Source organism: Coregonus lavaretus (genome assembly GCF_964263955.1).
Source record: "Coregonus lavaretus genome assembly, chromosome: 28".
Taxonomy (NCBI): Eukaryota; Metazoa; Chordata; class Actinopteri; order Salmoniformes; family Salmonidae; genus Coregonus; species Coregonus lavaretus.
Window position 1 is genome coordinate 1,970,242 of NC_140015.1, and position 17,161 is coordinate 1,987,402.

Consider the following 17,161-nt stretch of genomic DNA (forward strand, 5'->3'; position numbering starts at 1 on the left):
ATAACATCACTTACAGTTGACCGTGGCAGCTCTAGCAGTGTAGAAATTTGACGAACTGACTTGTTGGAAAGGTGGCATCCTATCACGGTGCCACGTTGAAAGTCACTGAGCTCTTCAGTAAGGCCATTCCACTGCCAATGTTTGTTTATGAAGATTGCATGGCTGTGTGCTCGATTTTATACACCTGTCAGCAACGGGTGTGGCTGAAATAGCCGAATCCATTAATTTTAAGGGGTGTCCACATACTTTTGTATATATAGTGTATTTTCCAGATACTGACTGTTAGCATTTGGTGGTCTATAGCAACTTCCCACCAGAATGGGCTTTAGGTGAGGCAGGTGAACCTTTAGCCATATTAATACAACAGTATTTAACATAAGCTCCTCTCTAAGCTTTACAGGAATGTGTCAATATATATAGGCCACAACAACGCCCCCATTGGCATTTCTGTATTTTCTGTAGATGTTATATATAATATATATACCAATGCAGACAACCCTTACAAAATAAGATTGCAGTTAGAGTGCAGTATAAGTGCAGTGTGCTGCAAATACTGCGTCCATTTATTGCAGTAGTTTTGCAGTGTAACTGCCGTTACAGTGCAGTATAGCTGCAGTTCAACTGCAGTACACTGCAGTTATTCTGAAATGAATGTGTCCAAAACACCACAATCGACTGCAGTACTGCACTTTTACTGCAGTTTCAAAACTAAAATCTATTTTTGTAACGGAATGTTTTAGATAACGTATCGTGTCAAGAGAAGAGATTATAGGGTTTTGCACAAATAAATGCTTTTCGCCACGGGGTGTTGCAGCTGAATGTTTTTTTTTTAACGGCTCTGCAACAATAGCGTCAGAAAAGGTACGATTCATCACAATAAAAAGCCAAGGTCTTCAGGCGAATTGATGATGATGAACAAATGGAGTGCGTGCGCGCGTCAGAGTCCGGCATGGGCGCTGATTGGTTGAAAATGACATCACATACAATTGTACTATTCTTAGCTTGTAGAAACAGCATTACCTCATCCTTTTCCCCTCGCGCAGGTATTGACATACAACAACAAATAATGTTACAGTCGCAGACAGGACGAGGAAGAGGAAGAGGGTAGAAGTCGAGAGAGAGAGAGCTCTATACTTTACTGATTATTAATTAATCATAACATATCCTTTTGGATTCTTCATCCATTTGCTTTGAGACCATTCGGTTGATTATATCGAGTTATTTGGTGTGCAAGTTGATTTGTGCGATATTTCCAGTATCTTCGTTTGGAGTGAAAATCGTCACTGTAAGTACAATGTAATATTTCTTGCTTGCATCATTTATGTCTGGTTTTATATTCTCTTGTGATCATCTAATGTATGTGAACTTGCTAAATCAATGACGTAATGCAAAGAGAACATCATTCTGCAGCAGCAATAGACCGAAGTAATGTTTTCTTAATTAACATTCATGGCAATAATAATGCAAAAATATTCCATGCAACTGTTAAATGTTAAAATGATTGTCAAAGTTCCATGCAGTATTTTTTCGATTCCTATGTATTGTAGCCTAATACATCATTGTAATCACCGGATATTGAAATGAACACAGTTTACTCTCATGTTTCGGTACCAGACACAAAGGACAGAGATGGTGTTCTACAGGGAGAGAGAGAACGGGACACGCGAGCGGCCACCGCTGTCTCTCATCCTACCGCATCTTTACCTAGGTGCAGAGACTGATGTTACGCAGGTAATAATGTTTTCATTCAGTAGGACAGTCTCTAGAATTGATAGCCTAGCTCTCGTCATTGGCCAAAGCGTTGTATTTTGACAATGCACCGAAAATGCAGCTCTTCCATAAGACTAGAACTTATTAATATTGCCTGTTCTCTGTCTCTCGTTTCCCGGTACTCTCCTACTCGGCTGCAGGATTGCCTCGGCGCCCGCGGGATCTCCTACGTGCTAAGCGTGAGCCGCTGCAGCCCGCAGCCTACTTTCCTTCCCCGTTCTCAGTACCTTCGCATCCCCATCGATGACTCTCTCCGAGACGACCTGCTGCCCCATATCCCGGAGGCACTGCGTTTTATTGGTGAGAATAATGATGAGATCGGGTTAGTTACGTGTCAAATGGATGGCACCCTATTCCCCATATAGTGCCACTGCACTATTTTCGACAAGACAAGAGAGTTAGTGCACTCTAAGGGGAATATAGGCGTCATTGGAGATTTGACCAGGGCAAATCCTGAAGGTTAGGTAATAGGACATTTCTGCATGTCATCGTTATGCTATAGTCTGCATCATCATGGATGCATAAACACTGGCGTCTGTCTGTCTGGAAGAAACACAGATGACTCAGTTCAAGTGATGAGCAGTTATTGATCAGGGTTTCATGCAGGCCAGTTATGCTCCTATGGTTTCAGAAATATTGAATGCTGTTACAGCCCGTTCAGTACCACAGACAATTGATTCAAGTCTACTGTTGCAGGAAGCCCATTCATGACACTTGGTATAAGCTGTGTGTCCTTTGCACAGTTTGCAGTCTGGCTCAAGTGATGTCATGCGATACAGTATGGATGATTTCAAATAAACAATTGACTTATCTATCTCTTCTCTCTGTCTCAGATGGGGCTATGTCATCAGGTGGATCTGTGTTAGTTCATTGTGCTGCAGGAATCTCTCGCTCCCCTGCCCTGGCTGTGGCCTACATTATGTACAACCTGGGGATGGACCTTGACCATGCCTACAGGTGTGTTTGTCTGTGCTGTGTGTGTGTGTGTGTGTGTGTATGTATTAATGCATTATAATGATTGTGTGTGTGTGTGTGTGTGTGTGTGTGTGGGCATATAAAGCATCCACATCTAATCTTGTCTGTTCCTCACTTTCAGGTTTGTGAAAGAGCGCAGGCCTTCAATCTCCCCAAACTTCAATTTTCTGGGGCAGCTACAACACTTCCAGGGAACCCTGGCTCAGAAGGCCTCTAATGGCAACCCCACTATCCAGCCAATCAGATCACTGGACACATGCCTGCAGTCAAGCAATGAAAACATTAGCCGCGGTTCCTCTGTCCCCCTGTCAGCCAATCAGATCATGAATATTCAGGACAATGGCTATGTTGCTAAGGACTTTTTAGAGGTTGCTAAAGTGCATAATATGTACAATGAGAATTCCACTTGTAACACAAAGAACATAGAGCAAAGGTGCTCGTATTCAGGTGAAACTCAGAGTCTATCAGAGAAGCCACAGCAAGACCAGAGGAGTGTGCCGTCACAACGGACGCTGTCTCTCTCCAGCAAACTCAGAACGCTCACTCTCAACCTGAACCATAACCACAACCAGAACCAGAGGGAGGCCCAGAGCCCGTGTGGAGCAATGACTCCAAGCCCCAACGAATCAGCGACACCAACACCAAAGCCCAACACACTACAAATCCCAACAGGTATTGCGTCTCTCTATGAGAAGCGCAAGAGCCTCACCCTCTCCCTGTCTCCCGTTGGTGCAATTCCCCCGACTCCCCACCAGAATGAGCCAGAAAGCACTAACGGGCACAGCATTAGCCATAAGCCAATATGCTCCAGCGCTTCCAACACCATCCACAAGAGGGAGTTAGAAGGCACCAGTGGTTCAAAAAGGCACGGTAGAACCCCTTCGAGGGTGGCCCTTTCCTCCTCACAGACAGATGTACAACAGAGAGAGAGGAGCACATCCTGCGTCAAAGCAGCAGGTCAGCCCAATCGCTGCTCCTCCCGAACCCAGGCGAAGGGTGCGAGAGAGGGAAGAGGCCAGGGTAAAAGAGAGCCCAGCCGCTGTCAGAGCGTGGAGAAGGGGAGGCCTAACTCGACTCCAAAGACAGGGAAGGACCACAGCAAGGGAAGAGCAGAGAGGGAGACACTAACTGGGAGCCTGAGCAGCAGTTCTGTTTTGAACCAGCACAGTATCGTAGTTGACCAGCAGGTGTCACCAGCAGCTAAGCTGTCTGCATCTGCAGTGGCGGCTGAGGAAGGTGTAGATGCTGAACAGGGCCTCCTGTCTCCTCTCAACCTGACTGTCAACAAGCTGCTGGGCTGGGGAGAGAAGATGTTGATGGGGGTGCTGCTCAGCCCCCGTTTCAAAGTGAGACAGGCTGTTCTGCCCTATAGGTGCTGATGCGGTATGAGATCACTGGCGAGGACAGAGAGAGGACTGATAAATGCCAGGAGATTGATTTGTGTGCGTGTGTGTGTGCGCGTGTGAGGAACTGAAGAACAGAGAACTGAACTGCATGTATAATATTTGTCTGCCCATACCATGTTCACAGAGCTCTGAGTGAATGCTTTGTCCTATAAATTCAAATGTATTGTTGAATTCCTTCAAAAGTACTATATATATTACATATAGGAGCAGTTTATGCCTCCAACACAATTCACATGGATTAAGGCTTGATTGTGTTGATTTATATTTATTGATTGACGTGAATCAAGTGATCACTTTATTGTTGTTATTTATAAAATGAATATTTTGAGGATGGTATTTTGGCACTGTTGTTTGTAATGGGATCACAGTGTTCATTAAAGATGACATATTTTACTCCTGTTCTCTCCTGGCTTTTCTATTCTGACTCATCTCCCATGTATTTCACCATAAATTTACAATCATTTAGGCCTATGAGGAAAAAATCTGATTCACAATTCAGACTGATATGGTTATTCACTTATTTTATAAAATATTACAAGAATGCAGTCTTGAAAATACAATTTGGATTATTTTCACTTTTAGAGGACAGTCTGCCCTTGAACATCAACAAATCAAATTGTTTGGGTTAAAAGGAAAGGTTGAGGGTGAATGTGGGTGTGGTAAAAATGAGCAACATGCCTATGTAAATGAGTCACATCCGGTTGAGGGGATGGGCAAATCAGGGAGGGAAAGGAAGACAAGAATGCTTTACCTGGCAAGAACTATTAATATAAAATACTGTATGCTAGGAGTTTTCCCTCCAATATCTCCTCATATTCTCAACAGGTAGGCTAAAGTCGTTTGAGGGTAATCATACAATACTCCCAAATGGATAGGCTGAAGTACTAAACGCGAAGAAATGAATGACTAGACCTACATACAACTGGGCTCAATGGCCAAATAAGGTAGTACACGTCATGTAGTACACATAATGTGTAAATACTATAGTTCACTCGTTTAAAATCTGGTTAAACCATATTGTTTCAGTTTCATGAATAAACGTGCAGTGTTGATTAAAGAAACATTGTAGAATGCATCTCATTCTAAAAGAGCCTTTGCTGATTCATGAAAAGAGGGAGAGGGGAAGCATACATATCATTGGGAGGTTGAAGCGTGAGAATGTATACAATGAGGAAACGGTGTCGTTAAAACACGCCCATTTTTACATGCGCATGAGATTTCGAGAACCTTGGTTGAGAAAAAAGAGTTGCCTTGGAGCGATGAAAAAATAAGTCAATGAAGACGAGGAAAAAATGAAGACATCGCCAAGAAAAACCCAGTAGACATCACAAAAGTTGTTATATAATGCGTCCGCAGAGATATGTAGATGGATCAATCTAGAGATAATCAAAGTTAGACAAGCGCGTTTAAGTTTGACGGGGTAGTTGATAATCAAGGTCATTTTTTTTTTCTTCTGGAGTCACAAAGTTGGCATCGATAGCCTAATTTACTTAAGGCGGGTGCGGAAGGCTTTTCACCCGACAAAAATTATGAGAGATAGGCCGATAAACCGTTAGATTTTAACAATAATACTTTATTTCTATTTTACCGGGTTATGTAGCGACCTATGATACGAAACTCTATTGGGGTTAGAGCAGTGATACGAAACTATTGGGGTTAGAGCCTACTTTTGTGGATAGTTTACAACACTGGGCCAGACTAAAACCGTAAGCTTTTCAATGTTATAAAAAATTATCAGAAAACGAACTATACATTTTTATATTTGAGATATTGATAACCTATCGTAGGTAATTCAAGTTAAATATATTGGCGTAATACCGAGGTAAAACCCCAACTCTGCTACCTTCTAGGATTTTTCTTTGAGCTACCTTGATAAAAGTAGTTTGCTCAATCGTTGGAGAAGTGGACTTTCATTTTTTCCCCTCATCAACCCTGCGGATTACTAAAGTGCACTTCATCAATAGATCCTATCAGCTAATCAGTTTTATCATTTCGTTTTTCAAAAGATAGACAACCGTTGATAGTATTTTACCGAACTAAACATGTCTGCTGCTGAGGAGGAGAGATTCAAACTGGTCGTCGTGGGCGGGGGCGGTGTGGGGAAAAGCGCCTTGACCATACAATTCATTCAGGTGAGAGAATCCCCCAATTGTTTGAACATTGTCAACTGTGTGTTGTTTGTCTTGTATTTGTCACATCTTCTGATATGATGAGTATGTTATAGTGGTAATTGAATATGTGCATATTAACCCATATAGGCTAAATAGTGTAGGCTATTCTGTCTGTCTGTCTGTGTAGGTTATTTGGTTAAAAACCTTGCTTTCCTCATAACCACCAAAGCAATAATCACCACTTTTACCAGACAACAAACACAGTCTTCACCCATGCTCTCCCATCTCTTTCGCAGTCATACTTTGTATCGGATTATGACCCCACCATCGAGGACTCCTACACCAAAATATGCACAGTGGATGGGAAAGAGACACGATTAGACAGTAAGTCATACTGTAGGTTTACTGACGTTCTTTACTCCAAACATAGAGGGAAAGCATAAACTACTTGAACCAGTGAGTGAGCAAGGCCAACTCCGTCTGTATGATTCACCCACATCTGCTCTGTTAGGACTTGCAGTTGGCAGATCTTAATGCTCTACCCCAAGGTGTAGTCTTTTCACTATACCATAACAAACGTGTTTCTGTCCATCTGTGTTCATATTCAAGGGATATAACAATATGTAAGTGTACTATGGCCTGTTGGCCTATGTCGAGTTGGTTCACCCTGGGCATTTACATCTAAAAGCACCCATGAGGACCAACGTGAAGTTCATAGGAGCATGTCAAATTGCATGTCAAATTAAAGCTAAGTCTATATAGAAGAAAACAAATTAAGACATATATACATTTTCAACCATTTTCCATCCTAAAAATGAGGAATAATCAAAGGCTTTGATTTCTGGTCGAACAGATGGAAAGGGGGTCTTAGACAATGTCTACCAGATGTTTGTTTTTTTAAGGTATTATAAATACAGCAAAACACAATAATGTTGAAGTAAAGACCCCTGCCAACTAATATCAACACTTATATTTAGTTCCAGATAAATTATTTGCCTTCTGTAAGTTTAAGAAACATTGCCTTGTCTTGTAATAAACAATAATATAATAATAATAATAATATGCCATTTAGCAGACACTTTTATCCAAAGCGACTTACAGTCATGCGTGCATAAAACATTTTTTGTGTATGGGTGGTCCCGGGGATCGAACCCACTACCTTGGCGTTACAAGCGCCGTGCTCTACCAGCTGAGCTACAGAGGACCACATGTCTTTAAGATATTTTCTAAGGAGGATAATGAAAGTTCACAGAAGTAACAAGCAAAGGTGGACATACTAATTAGTTATAGGGTTTTTACTGACATCAAGTTTGTTTATGAATTATTAAGTGATTAAAATATGTAATTCTGTTACCAAATCTGTAATGGAATTACTGAACAATCAGTAACGGAATTACTGCGATTGAATTGGCAAAAATGGGAAGTCATAGTAGTCACAAACCATTTAAATTTTGACATTTGAGTCATTTAGCAGATGCTCTTATCCAGAGCGACTTACAGTAGTGAGTGGATACATTTTTGTACTTTTTCCCCATACTGGTCCCCCGTGGGAATCAAACCCACAACCCTGGCATTGCAAGCGCCATGCTCTACCAACTGAGCCACATGGGACATTTGGGTCCACAGTTGGGTCACCTGCTAATGTCCTCCCTTCCACTGGCATACTGTTATGTTCAGCTCATAACTGTTTTCTTTCTCTTTCTGTTGTATGGTGGTCAAAGCAAGACTGTGAAAACAGTCTGGACAACCCCTCACTCTCCCTCTCTCTCTCTTCTTTCTCTCTCCAGTTAATGTCACCTCTCCCAACTCTTACTGACACCTACTACCCTCTTTCCATTTACTGTAACAAGCATCCTCAACCACTGAGCACCAACCGACACCGGACCTCCTTGGATGTTGAAAAGTAATAGAAATTTGGTCAGTCCGCCCTGGCCGGACCAAATCTGAACAAATAATAGACGTCTATGTTTCACAAGTTTGGACAGTACAGTAAAGAAAAGGCAGTACAGCAGAGCACACTAGAGTACAGTATATTGTACTGAACATATCTACTGTACTGAACTGTACTCTACTGTCCAATCGACAGTACTGTACTCTACTGTGCTCTTCAATCGAACGCTGCTGGCTCCCGGCCACCCGACTAGAATCACTACTCTCGACGGGTCTGACCTAGAGTATGTGGACAACTACAAATACCTAAGTGTCTGGTTAGACTGTAAACTCTCCTTCCAGACTCACATTAAGAATATCCAATCCAAAGTTAAATCCAGAATCGGCTTCCTATTTCGCAACAAAGCCTCCTTCAAACATGCCCTCGTAAAACTGACTATCCTACCGATCCTTGACTTCGGCGATGTCATTTACAAAATAGCCTCCAACACTCTACTCAGCAAATTGGATGTAGTCTATCACAGTGCCATCCGTTTTGTCTCCAAAGCCCCATACACTACCCACCACTGTGACCTGTACGCTCTTGTTGGCTGGTCCTCATTACATGTTCGTCATCAAACCCACTGGCTCCAGGCCATCTATAAATCACTGCTAGGCAAATCCCCGGCTTATCTTAGCTCATTGGTCACCATAGCAACACCCACCCGTAGTATGCGCTCCAGCAGGTATATCTCACTGGTCATCCCCAAAGCCAACACCTCCTTTGGCCGCCATTCCTTCCAGTTCTCTGCTGCCAATGACTGGAACGAATTGCAAAAATCTCTGAAGCTGGAGACTCTTATTTCCCTCACTAACTTTAAGCATCAGTTGTCAGAGCACCTTACCGATCACTGCACCTGTACACAGCCCATCTGAAATTACCCCTAATTTGCACCCCAGTATCTCTATTTGCACATAATCTCTTGCACATCTATCATTCCAGTGTTAATACTAATTGTAATTATTTAGCACTATAGCCTATTTATTGCCTTACCTCCATAACTTGCTACATTTGAACACACTGTATATATATTTTTTCTGTTGTATTTTTTTGACTTTATGTTTTGTTTTACCCCATATGTAACTCTGTGGTGTTGTTTTTATTGCACTGCTTTGCTTTATCTTGGCCAGGTCGCAGTTGTAAATGAGGACTTGTTCTCAACTGGCTTACCTGGTTAAATAAAGGTTAAATAAAAATAAACTGTAATGTCCAAACCTGAGAAACATAGACGTCTATGATTGGTTCAGATTTGGTCTGGTCCGGATCAACCAAATCTGGTCTTGTTTGGAGGCAGAGCTCATTAGAATAATAGCCAGTGTGTACGATAATACCCAAATATGAAAACGAAGGATATTGCATATTTCTACCTTTTTGTGTACTGTGATCGGTCCAGAGGGTTTCCGATCGATGCGGTAGCGAGGGGTGGTGTAAACAGAGGAGAAGTTGGCTTTTTAAGTTGCAAAAATCGAAATGATATATTTAATGTTCACCGAATGGCACTCGGCCGGTTCAAGAAAGAGGAAACAAAATCCATGCCCGGTTTAGAGCACTTCACTTACAAACCAAAGAGCCTTTTGATAATCACCTAATTAAATAGTCTATTTTGTGGCCAACTAACTTGGCTTTGGCGCGCGGCTACAGGAATCAGTCACGCAAGCGCTTCCTCTTTTAAGCCGTTCTATGTCTCTCAGTGTCCTCTTCTGTTGTTTTTATCCTGTCTTCGTTCTATATTTCTCCTTATTTCTTTGTCTGTTCCTTTGCATCTGCACAGTTCTTTCAGTAAATGTGTTTTTGTGAAATGTTCTGTGTAAATTGTGCATAGAGTTGTATGGTTTGAATTTTGAAATCAATGGTTTGTGTTTGGCATACATTTTAAATAGAAAATCTGAGTCAAAGCGTAATTTAGTTTCCGTGGAAATGCCCCCCTACTGGCACAAAGGGAGGGTGTTGCGCTTGTCAGGGAGCCTTCCCTGCACCCCTCCTGAATGTTTTTTTACTATGTTGCATCTACAGTGCATTTGGAAAGACCCCTTGACTTTTTCCACATTCTGTTACGTTAGTCTTATTCTAAAATGTATTAAATTATTTGGTTTCCTCATCAATCTACAGACAATACCCCATAATGACAAAGCAAAAACAGGTTTTAGAGATTTTTTCAAATGTATAAAAAAACAACAACAGATGCCTTATTTACATAAGTATTCAGACCCTTTGCTATGAGACTCGAAATTGAGCTCAGGTGCATCCTGTTTCCATTGATCATCCTTGATGTTTCTTCAACTTGATTGGAGTCCACCTGTGTTAAATTCAATTGATTGGACGTGATTTGGTAAGGCGCACTGTCTATATAAGGTCCCACAGTTGACAGTGCATGTCAGAGCAAAAAACCAAGCCATGAGGTCGAAGGAATTGTCTGTAGAGCTCCGAGACAGGATTGTGTCGAGGCACAGATCTGGGGAATGGTACCAAAAAATGTCTGCAGCATTGACGGTCCCCAAGAACCCAGTGGCCTCCATCATTCTTAAATGGAAGAAGTTTGGAACCACAAAACTCTTCCTAGAGCTGGCTGCCAGGCCAAACTGAGCAATTGGGGGAGAAGGGCCTTGGTCAGGAAGGTGACCAAGAACCCAATGGTCACTCTGACAGAGCTCCAGAGTTCCTCTGTGGAGATGGGAGACCCTTCCAGAAGGACAACCATCTCTGCAGCACTCCACCAATCAGGCCTTTATGGTAGAGTGGCCAGATGGAAGCCACTCCTCAGTAAAAGGCACATGACAACCCGCTTGGAGTTTGCCAAAAGGCACCTGAATGCCATGTGTCATGTCTGGAGGAAACCTGGCACCATCCCTACGGTGAAGCATGGTTGTGGCAGCATCATGCTGTGAGGATGTTTTTCAGCGGCAGGGACTGGGAGAATAGTCCGAATCGAGGGAAAGATGAACGGAGCAAAGTACAGAGAGATCCCAGACTGGGGCGAAGGTTCAACTTCCAACAGGACAACGAAAGACCTGTTTTTGCTTTGTCATTATGGGGTATTGTGTGTAGATTGAGGGAAAAAAACAATTAAATACATTTTTGAATAAGGCTGTAATGTAACAAAATGTGGAAAAAGTCAAGGGGTCTGAATACTTTCCGAATGCACTGTATGTCACTGTATCCATATATTTCTCTCTGTGGACATGCATCTGAATATTTGTGTGTGTCAGTCTTGGACACAGCAGGTCAAGAGGAGTTTGGGGCAATGAGGGAGCAGTACATGCGCTCAGGAGAAGGCTTCTTGCTTGTGTTCGCTCTGAATGACACTGGCAGGTAAGAATCGTGTGTGTATCTGTCTGTCTGTTTGGGTGGATGCATGTACACAGTCTATCTAGAGTCACAGGCAAACTGTAGATTCAAACCAGTGTTCCCAACTACACAACATACTCTGAAGTCCTCAGAGCTCAAGCATTTGTCAAGGCTACAGTACTCAAGGTTTCAGGAAGGAAACGTCACTGTTTACGATTAGGAATGCAAATTTCGGTCAATTTTGCTGCCAACTAACTGACCCTCATTAACCGTTAAACGAACTGTAAAAAAATAATTTAAAAAATCCAGCCAGTAAAATGATGTGACCCAACAGAAAATACTATCAGAGATCTGTATATAATGTTGAGATGCTTATGTTTTTGCTCTAACAATGGGAGTCATCCCAAGGCGGGAAGGCAGGCGACAAGCTTAGGCCCAAAATAAGCCCATAGAAATGCATTGGACAGTATTTTGGACAGATTTTGGCGCGTCGCCTCTTCCTCTCTGATATTATGCATGCACACAAGGACCAGACATTTTTCATTAAGCGCTTATGGCGAATGGGAGACGTGCTTTACGAGTTGAGATTGAGAAATAAAATAGCTCCTTTTTAACACAAGGTTGCATTTAGAATTGTTATTTGTTGCGCAATGACTGGGCTTACAAAAGCAGGTTTCACTCAAGTGCCTACAGGCTTTTTGAGGAGCTACTCTCGTGCTGTCTGGTAGGCTATTCCTCTCCTTAAACTAGGCTCTCTGTACGCTGTGCATGTGTGATAAATAAAATGTATGACGACTAATGAAAATACATATGCGGCAATTTAATGTAAAAAAAAATATACTAAGTAACCTATAGACCAGAGTTCCCCAACTGGTGTCCCAAATTTGGCCTGTGGGTGGTTTTATTTGTCCCCCCCCAAGTTTTCGGAGCGAAAATTAAATAAAGACATTTGAATTTTCATTGTTGGACATAAAAGACTGTAAAAATACCAGGAAATCAGCTCTAAGTTATTTTAATTTTGGAAATCTGTTCCCAAGTATTCCCACGCGTAATATAGAGACGTGATCGTAAACAAATAATAATAATTAATAATAGATTGGATTTATATAGCACTTTTCTACCAGCTGAGGTACTCAAAGTGCTTTACATAGTAGGGGGGAAACTCACCTCAACCACCTCAGTGATGCACGCGACCATGTTTGTGCCAGAACTCTCTCTACACATCAGGTGGAGAGGTGAGGAGTGATATATGCCAATAAGGAATGAGGGGGAGGATTAGGTGGCCATGATGGAATGTGGCGAGGTAGAACATTTTGCCATGACACCGGGGTGAACACCCCTACTCTTTGAATAACCGCAGAGTCAGGACACCCGTTTAACGTCCCATCCGAAAGACGGCACCCTACGCAGGGCAATGTTCCCAAATGTAATCAAGGTTTGAAATGATATATTTGATTATATACAAGAAATACATACTTGTATATACAAGAAACAACAAAAAAGTAGTTTGATTTATGCCAATGAATATGACTCTTCTTTGCTTTAGGGGGCATATACACTTGCAAAGAGCCTCTTCTGACAGTCCTCCACAAAGCTGCTTTTTTAACAGTAGATTGAACTAATGGATTGCACCTTTTAAGGACATAAAGCAATTATGATCAGTTCCTAATGTGTTCTCGTTTCGGTCACTTTCCTTCCCTTTTTTTTCAGTTACAATGAGATCCACAAGTTCCACACTCAGATACTGAGAGTGAAGGACCGGGATGACTTCCCCATGGTGCTGGTGGGGAACAAGGCTGACCTGGACCAGTCGAGAGTGGTACTGACCTTCACTGTCGCTCTCGTTGTCATGTTAAAGGAGATCTTCTGCTAGCTATAATAATGCCAATTTAGATCCTACTGGTTCAAAATCTCAGGCCTCGAAAAGACGTTTGAGTTGCCAACAGGAGGCGAGTGGCTACAAGTGTTTCTTTGGCTAGATCTAATACTACCACCTTATTCTTACTCAGTTTACCGGAATAAGGAAATGAAACTGCTGCTGGCCTGTCGGGTGCTTTTAACCTGAGTGTATGTACCTCTCTCTGTCCTGTCTGTAGATCTCCAGAGAGGAGGCCCAGGGCTTTGCTAGAGAGAACAGGATCCATTACATGGAGGCCTCTGCTAAAAACCGCTACAACGTAGACGAAGCCTTCCTGGAGGTGGTGCGAGCTATAAGGTAACGTCATAACGTTAACAGCTAGCTGCAAGGTAGGCTGTTTTTAAATATAGAATTATATTGCAGAAAGCTGTAAGGTACTTTATAATAAGTCATCATGTTTATAGCTAGATGATTAGAAGAGTTGGTGACCAGAGGCAGAGTTGAGGGACAGACATTGTGGTGTCCATTACAGCCTACTCCTGAGTCGGAAGTATCCAATGCTTTTTCCCTCACTCTCTCCCACTCCCTCCCTCCCTCTCTCTCTTTCTCTCTCTCTCTCATTCTCTTTTTAAAAAACACAGAAAGTTTCAGGAGACTGAGAGTCCCCCTCTACCTGCCAACCACACTGGAAAACGGAAGAGCGGTGGCTGCCCCTGCACCCTCCTTTAACCGCTCCCTCCCCTGGCATAGCACTGTTGTCACAGAGACCAAATCCCCCTCACCTCACCACTGATGCAAGTCTTGTCTGACTTACCTGGAGGGAAATGGGAAGATTGGGCAAGGGAGGGGAAAGATATACACTTGGAAATGCAAAAAAACTGTATGGTGAGGTTTGGGGAATGGGAGGGAAATGGGAAGATTGGGCAAGGGAGGGGAAAGATATACACTTGGAAATGCAAAAAAACTGTATGGTGGGGAATGGGGCAGGGATGTGTGTGGGAGAGGTTGCTTACGTCAATGGTGGGCAAAGTGGTGGAGTGTAACATTTCTTTAATGGTTTCATTCACACTTAGAAATTAGCATCTTTAAACTTTTTTTATAGACTTTTTTTGTATTTGCGGTTTTGTTATTTCATTATTGAGCTAGGATGTATAGGGAGAGGCCTTGCGCTAGATGAGGCCACAGACTGAAGAAAGAAAGAAAGAAAGAAAGAGAGAGAGGAGGGATGGTAAGGAGGGAGATCTCACAGAGACTGTTTTGGTTAGCTTCCTACGTTGGGTCAACCTGATGGAAGTCACTGGTTTGACATTGCTGGAAGGATCGGATAATTTAGAAACTAGAGGGCGCTGTAATTCATACCTACAACAGGAAAGGAAGGGAGCCCAGTTAAACGGAATAGACAATTCGATTTTTGAAAGACCGCATGGAAAAGAGTGAGAGATGAAGAAGAAGAAGCAGAATGAGAGTGAAAGGATGTATTTGAAACACTGGTACTTTTTCACAGTGTAGTGTACATGACCACAGAATATATCATATTTTTTGCACAACTTCAACTTATGGACTGGTAGGCAAAAGTAGTTTGACACTAAAGTGCTATTGTTTATTTTAAAATGACGGGGTGGACGTTTAGGCGTGTCCAGGTACTTTTGTCTATGCATACAGGTGTAGGCCTGCTTTTTAAGTCATTTTTATTGTAATGCTGTTTGCAAATGTTTTTTAGTGTCACACCGCTACGAACCATCAAGGAGTTCGTTTTTGAGTTGTATTAAATGAATGAGTCAAAGCTAATGAAGATCTGTTGAAAAGCTGCAGACAAGGCATCATTCCTATCGACCAAAATAATTGTGGGTCCAACAATGAGAACAAATGCAGTGTACTTATAATATTGGTGTAAAGTTCAATAGAGTACAGGCTTAACTGAATTAACAACAGAGAGAATGCAAAATGGAATTCTATTAAATAGTTTGGGGTATGGCCTCGTCTCCGGGGATTGCTCCTCAGAGCCAGATGCTGGTGACGGGTAGCTCTTTACTGGACAGCTGGCATCGGAAACCAAACCCCCTGCCGGTTATTATAGCTGGTGGTGGTGGGGAGGTGGATGGTTGTCGACAACTGTTGATGTAAAACAGAAAGTTTGAGAACATGGGTAAGTTGACATATAAATACGTCCCAAGATTTACGCCCATTGGTTTAGAGAGAGGATGATGATAATTGCAAGAGCGAGCCCATAGGTTGAACAGCAAGCATGAGGTATGTGCATTATTGTGCTTATAGGGTAAATAGGGGAATGACATTCCGCACGTGGCTAATAGGGAAGACGAGAAGACGCTATGCTGATGATAATAAGTTTGTATTAATTCCCACTGTTATGCTTACTTGAAGTTAACCGAGCATTCAGACTTCCTGATTGAACTTCCGTAAACTACATTTGTCTGGTATGAAATAACTTGTTTGTTTAGAGAGGATATGTAGCACTGGTCCTGCAAACCTTCCTATCGATGTAATTAACATCTGACTAACAGTAAGCCTACTTATCCCCTGGGCGATATTTCAAACAAAGCAAGATAGCCATATAACTTTCTGAAAGATTCTGAATCTGCACCATATTTGTGAGTTGAATCGGACTCGAAACCTTGACCTAATAATAGTTGTAATGTTTTGATAAATAATTGATGATTGGTTCTCAAAGCTGGCTATCTTATTTTCTTTGTGAAATATAACCCTGTTGATGATGTAGGATCCACATTTGTCCCCCATTGTTCTTCACCTAATTCTAAAATAATGCATCGACTCAGTGTTATTACTGCAGTGTAATAAGCCACGAAAAATAATTGTACTTAAGTCTGTTATATGTAATTATTTTTAACAGCAAAAAGCCGTTTGTCTTATACCAATGAATCTCAAAATATATCTAACTTGCACCCTGTAATCTGCCAGTATCCGCCAAGTGTATTTTGTACTGAAATAAACCAAATACTTTTTGTACACGTTACACTTTTTATACATTATTACTAAAATCTTGAGTTTTTGCACAGAATGTGTCCGAATGGAATAGGGCATCTGGTTTGTCTGGACACACCCAACATTATTTTCTACTTCACTATTTCTCTTCAACAGCATTGGTGAACGCTTGGTGACAGGAAAGATGTAGCGAGAGGAAAGCAGTTTGGCCGAAGTCAAATAAAATAAAAAATTAACTGATGAATGCAATGAGAGAAAAAAATAACCATGTAAATGTACAGATTAATAAAAAGGACTGTTTGAATTGGGATTGTGAAAATTCAATGTACTCAAGCATGCGTTTATCTGATGTTCATGCTCTAAAGTATTGTGTATGGTGGCCTGTGTGGTCCAGTGGTTACAGCCGGCATGGTTTCGAATCCGGCCCTTTGATTCGCCATCCCCTATCTTCCCCGTCTTCCCAACACTGTTCTATCGCTTCAATGAAAGCAAATATATATAAATGTATATATACAATCAAAAAAATACCTTTAAAAAATATTCTGTATAGAGGTCTACCTGGGGTTGGGGGAGCGCCACAAGATGGCAGCACAATACCAAATCAACTGCCATAAGGGTTATCTCGTTTATCATCATACCAATGAATGGATGATAAGGCTTCTGTTTCAGTGACAGAGCCCAGGGGTCACACATTCCTCACCTTAGCCCCCTCCCTGTGGCTACAGCATAGTATTGAATGTCGTTACAGTAGTAAACATAACGCATTTGTAACGTTTTAATTTAAAGAAAATTATAGTTTTATCATGGCAGTCACTTGGCTAAGTAAATTTGATAGCAACTGTTTGCCTATGGAAATTCAGTTTTT

General features: G+C 41.8%; 2 protein-coding genes across 3 annotated transcripts; both read left to right on the top strand.

Moving 5' to 3' along the window:
- The first annotated feature begins 1,079 nt into the window (after positions 1-1,079).
- Positions 1,080-4,544, top strand: LOC311103560 (uncharacterized protein). The gene is made up of 5 exons (XM_084145149.1): positions 1,080-1,285; positions 1,615-1,731; positions 1,911-2,070; positions 2,604-2,727; positions 2,867-4,544. The coding sequence occupies exons 2-5, from the start codon at positions 1,630-1,632 to the stop codon at positions 4,122-4,124; spliced, it is 1,644 nt and encodes a 547-aa protein (XP_084001275.1). The 5' UTR covers positions 1,080-1,285; positions 1,615-1,629; the 3' UTR covers positions 4,125-4,544.
- Positions 4,545-5,405: 861 nt separating this feature from the next.
- LOC311104287 (ras-related protein R-Ras-like) lies at positions 5,406-16,320 on the top strand. Of its 2 annotated transcripts, none has more exons than XM_084146086.1 (7): positions 5,406-5,857; positions 6,158-6,283; positions 6,559-6,646; positions 11,399-11,501; positions 13,188-13,296; positions 13,574-13,692; positions 13,977-16,320. In XM_084146086.1, exons 2-7 carry the CDS (start codon positions 6,194-6,196, stop codon positions 14,062-14,064), a joined length of 597 nt encoding a protein of 198 aa, XP_084002212.1. In that variant the 5' UTR covers positions 5,406-5,857; positions 6,158-6,193; the 3' UTR covers positions 14,065-16,320. The 2 variants fall into 2 exon arrangements, with proteins under 2 accessions (XP_084002212.1, XP_084002213.1); XM_084146087.1 differs by having other exon boundaries at positions 5,816-5,857; positions 6,162-6,283.
- The last annotated feature ends 841 nt before the right edge of the window (positions 16,321-17,161 follow it).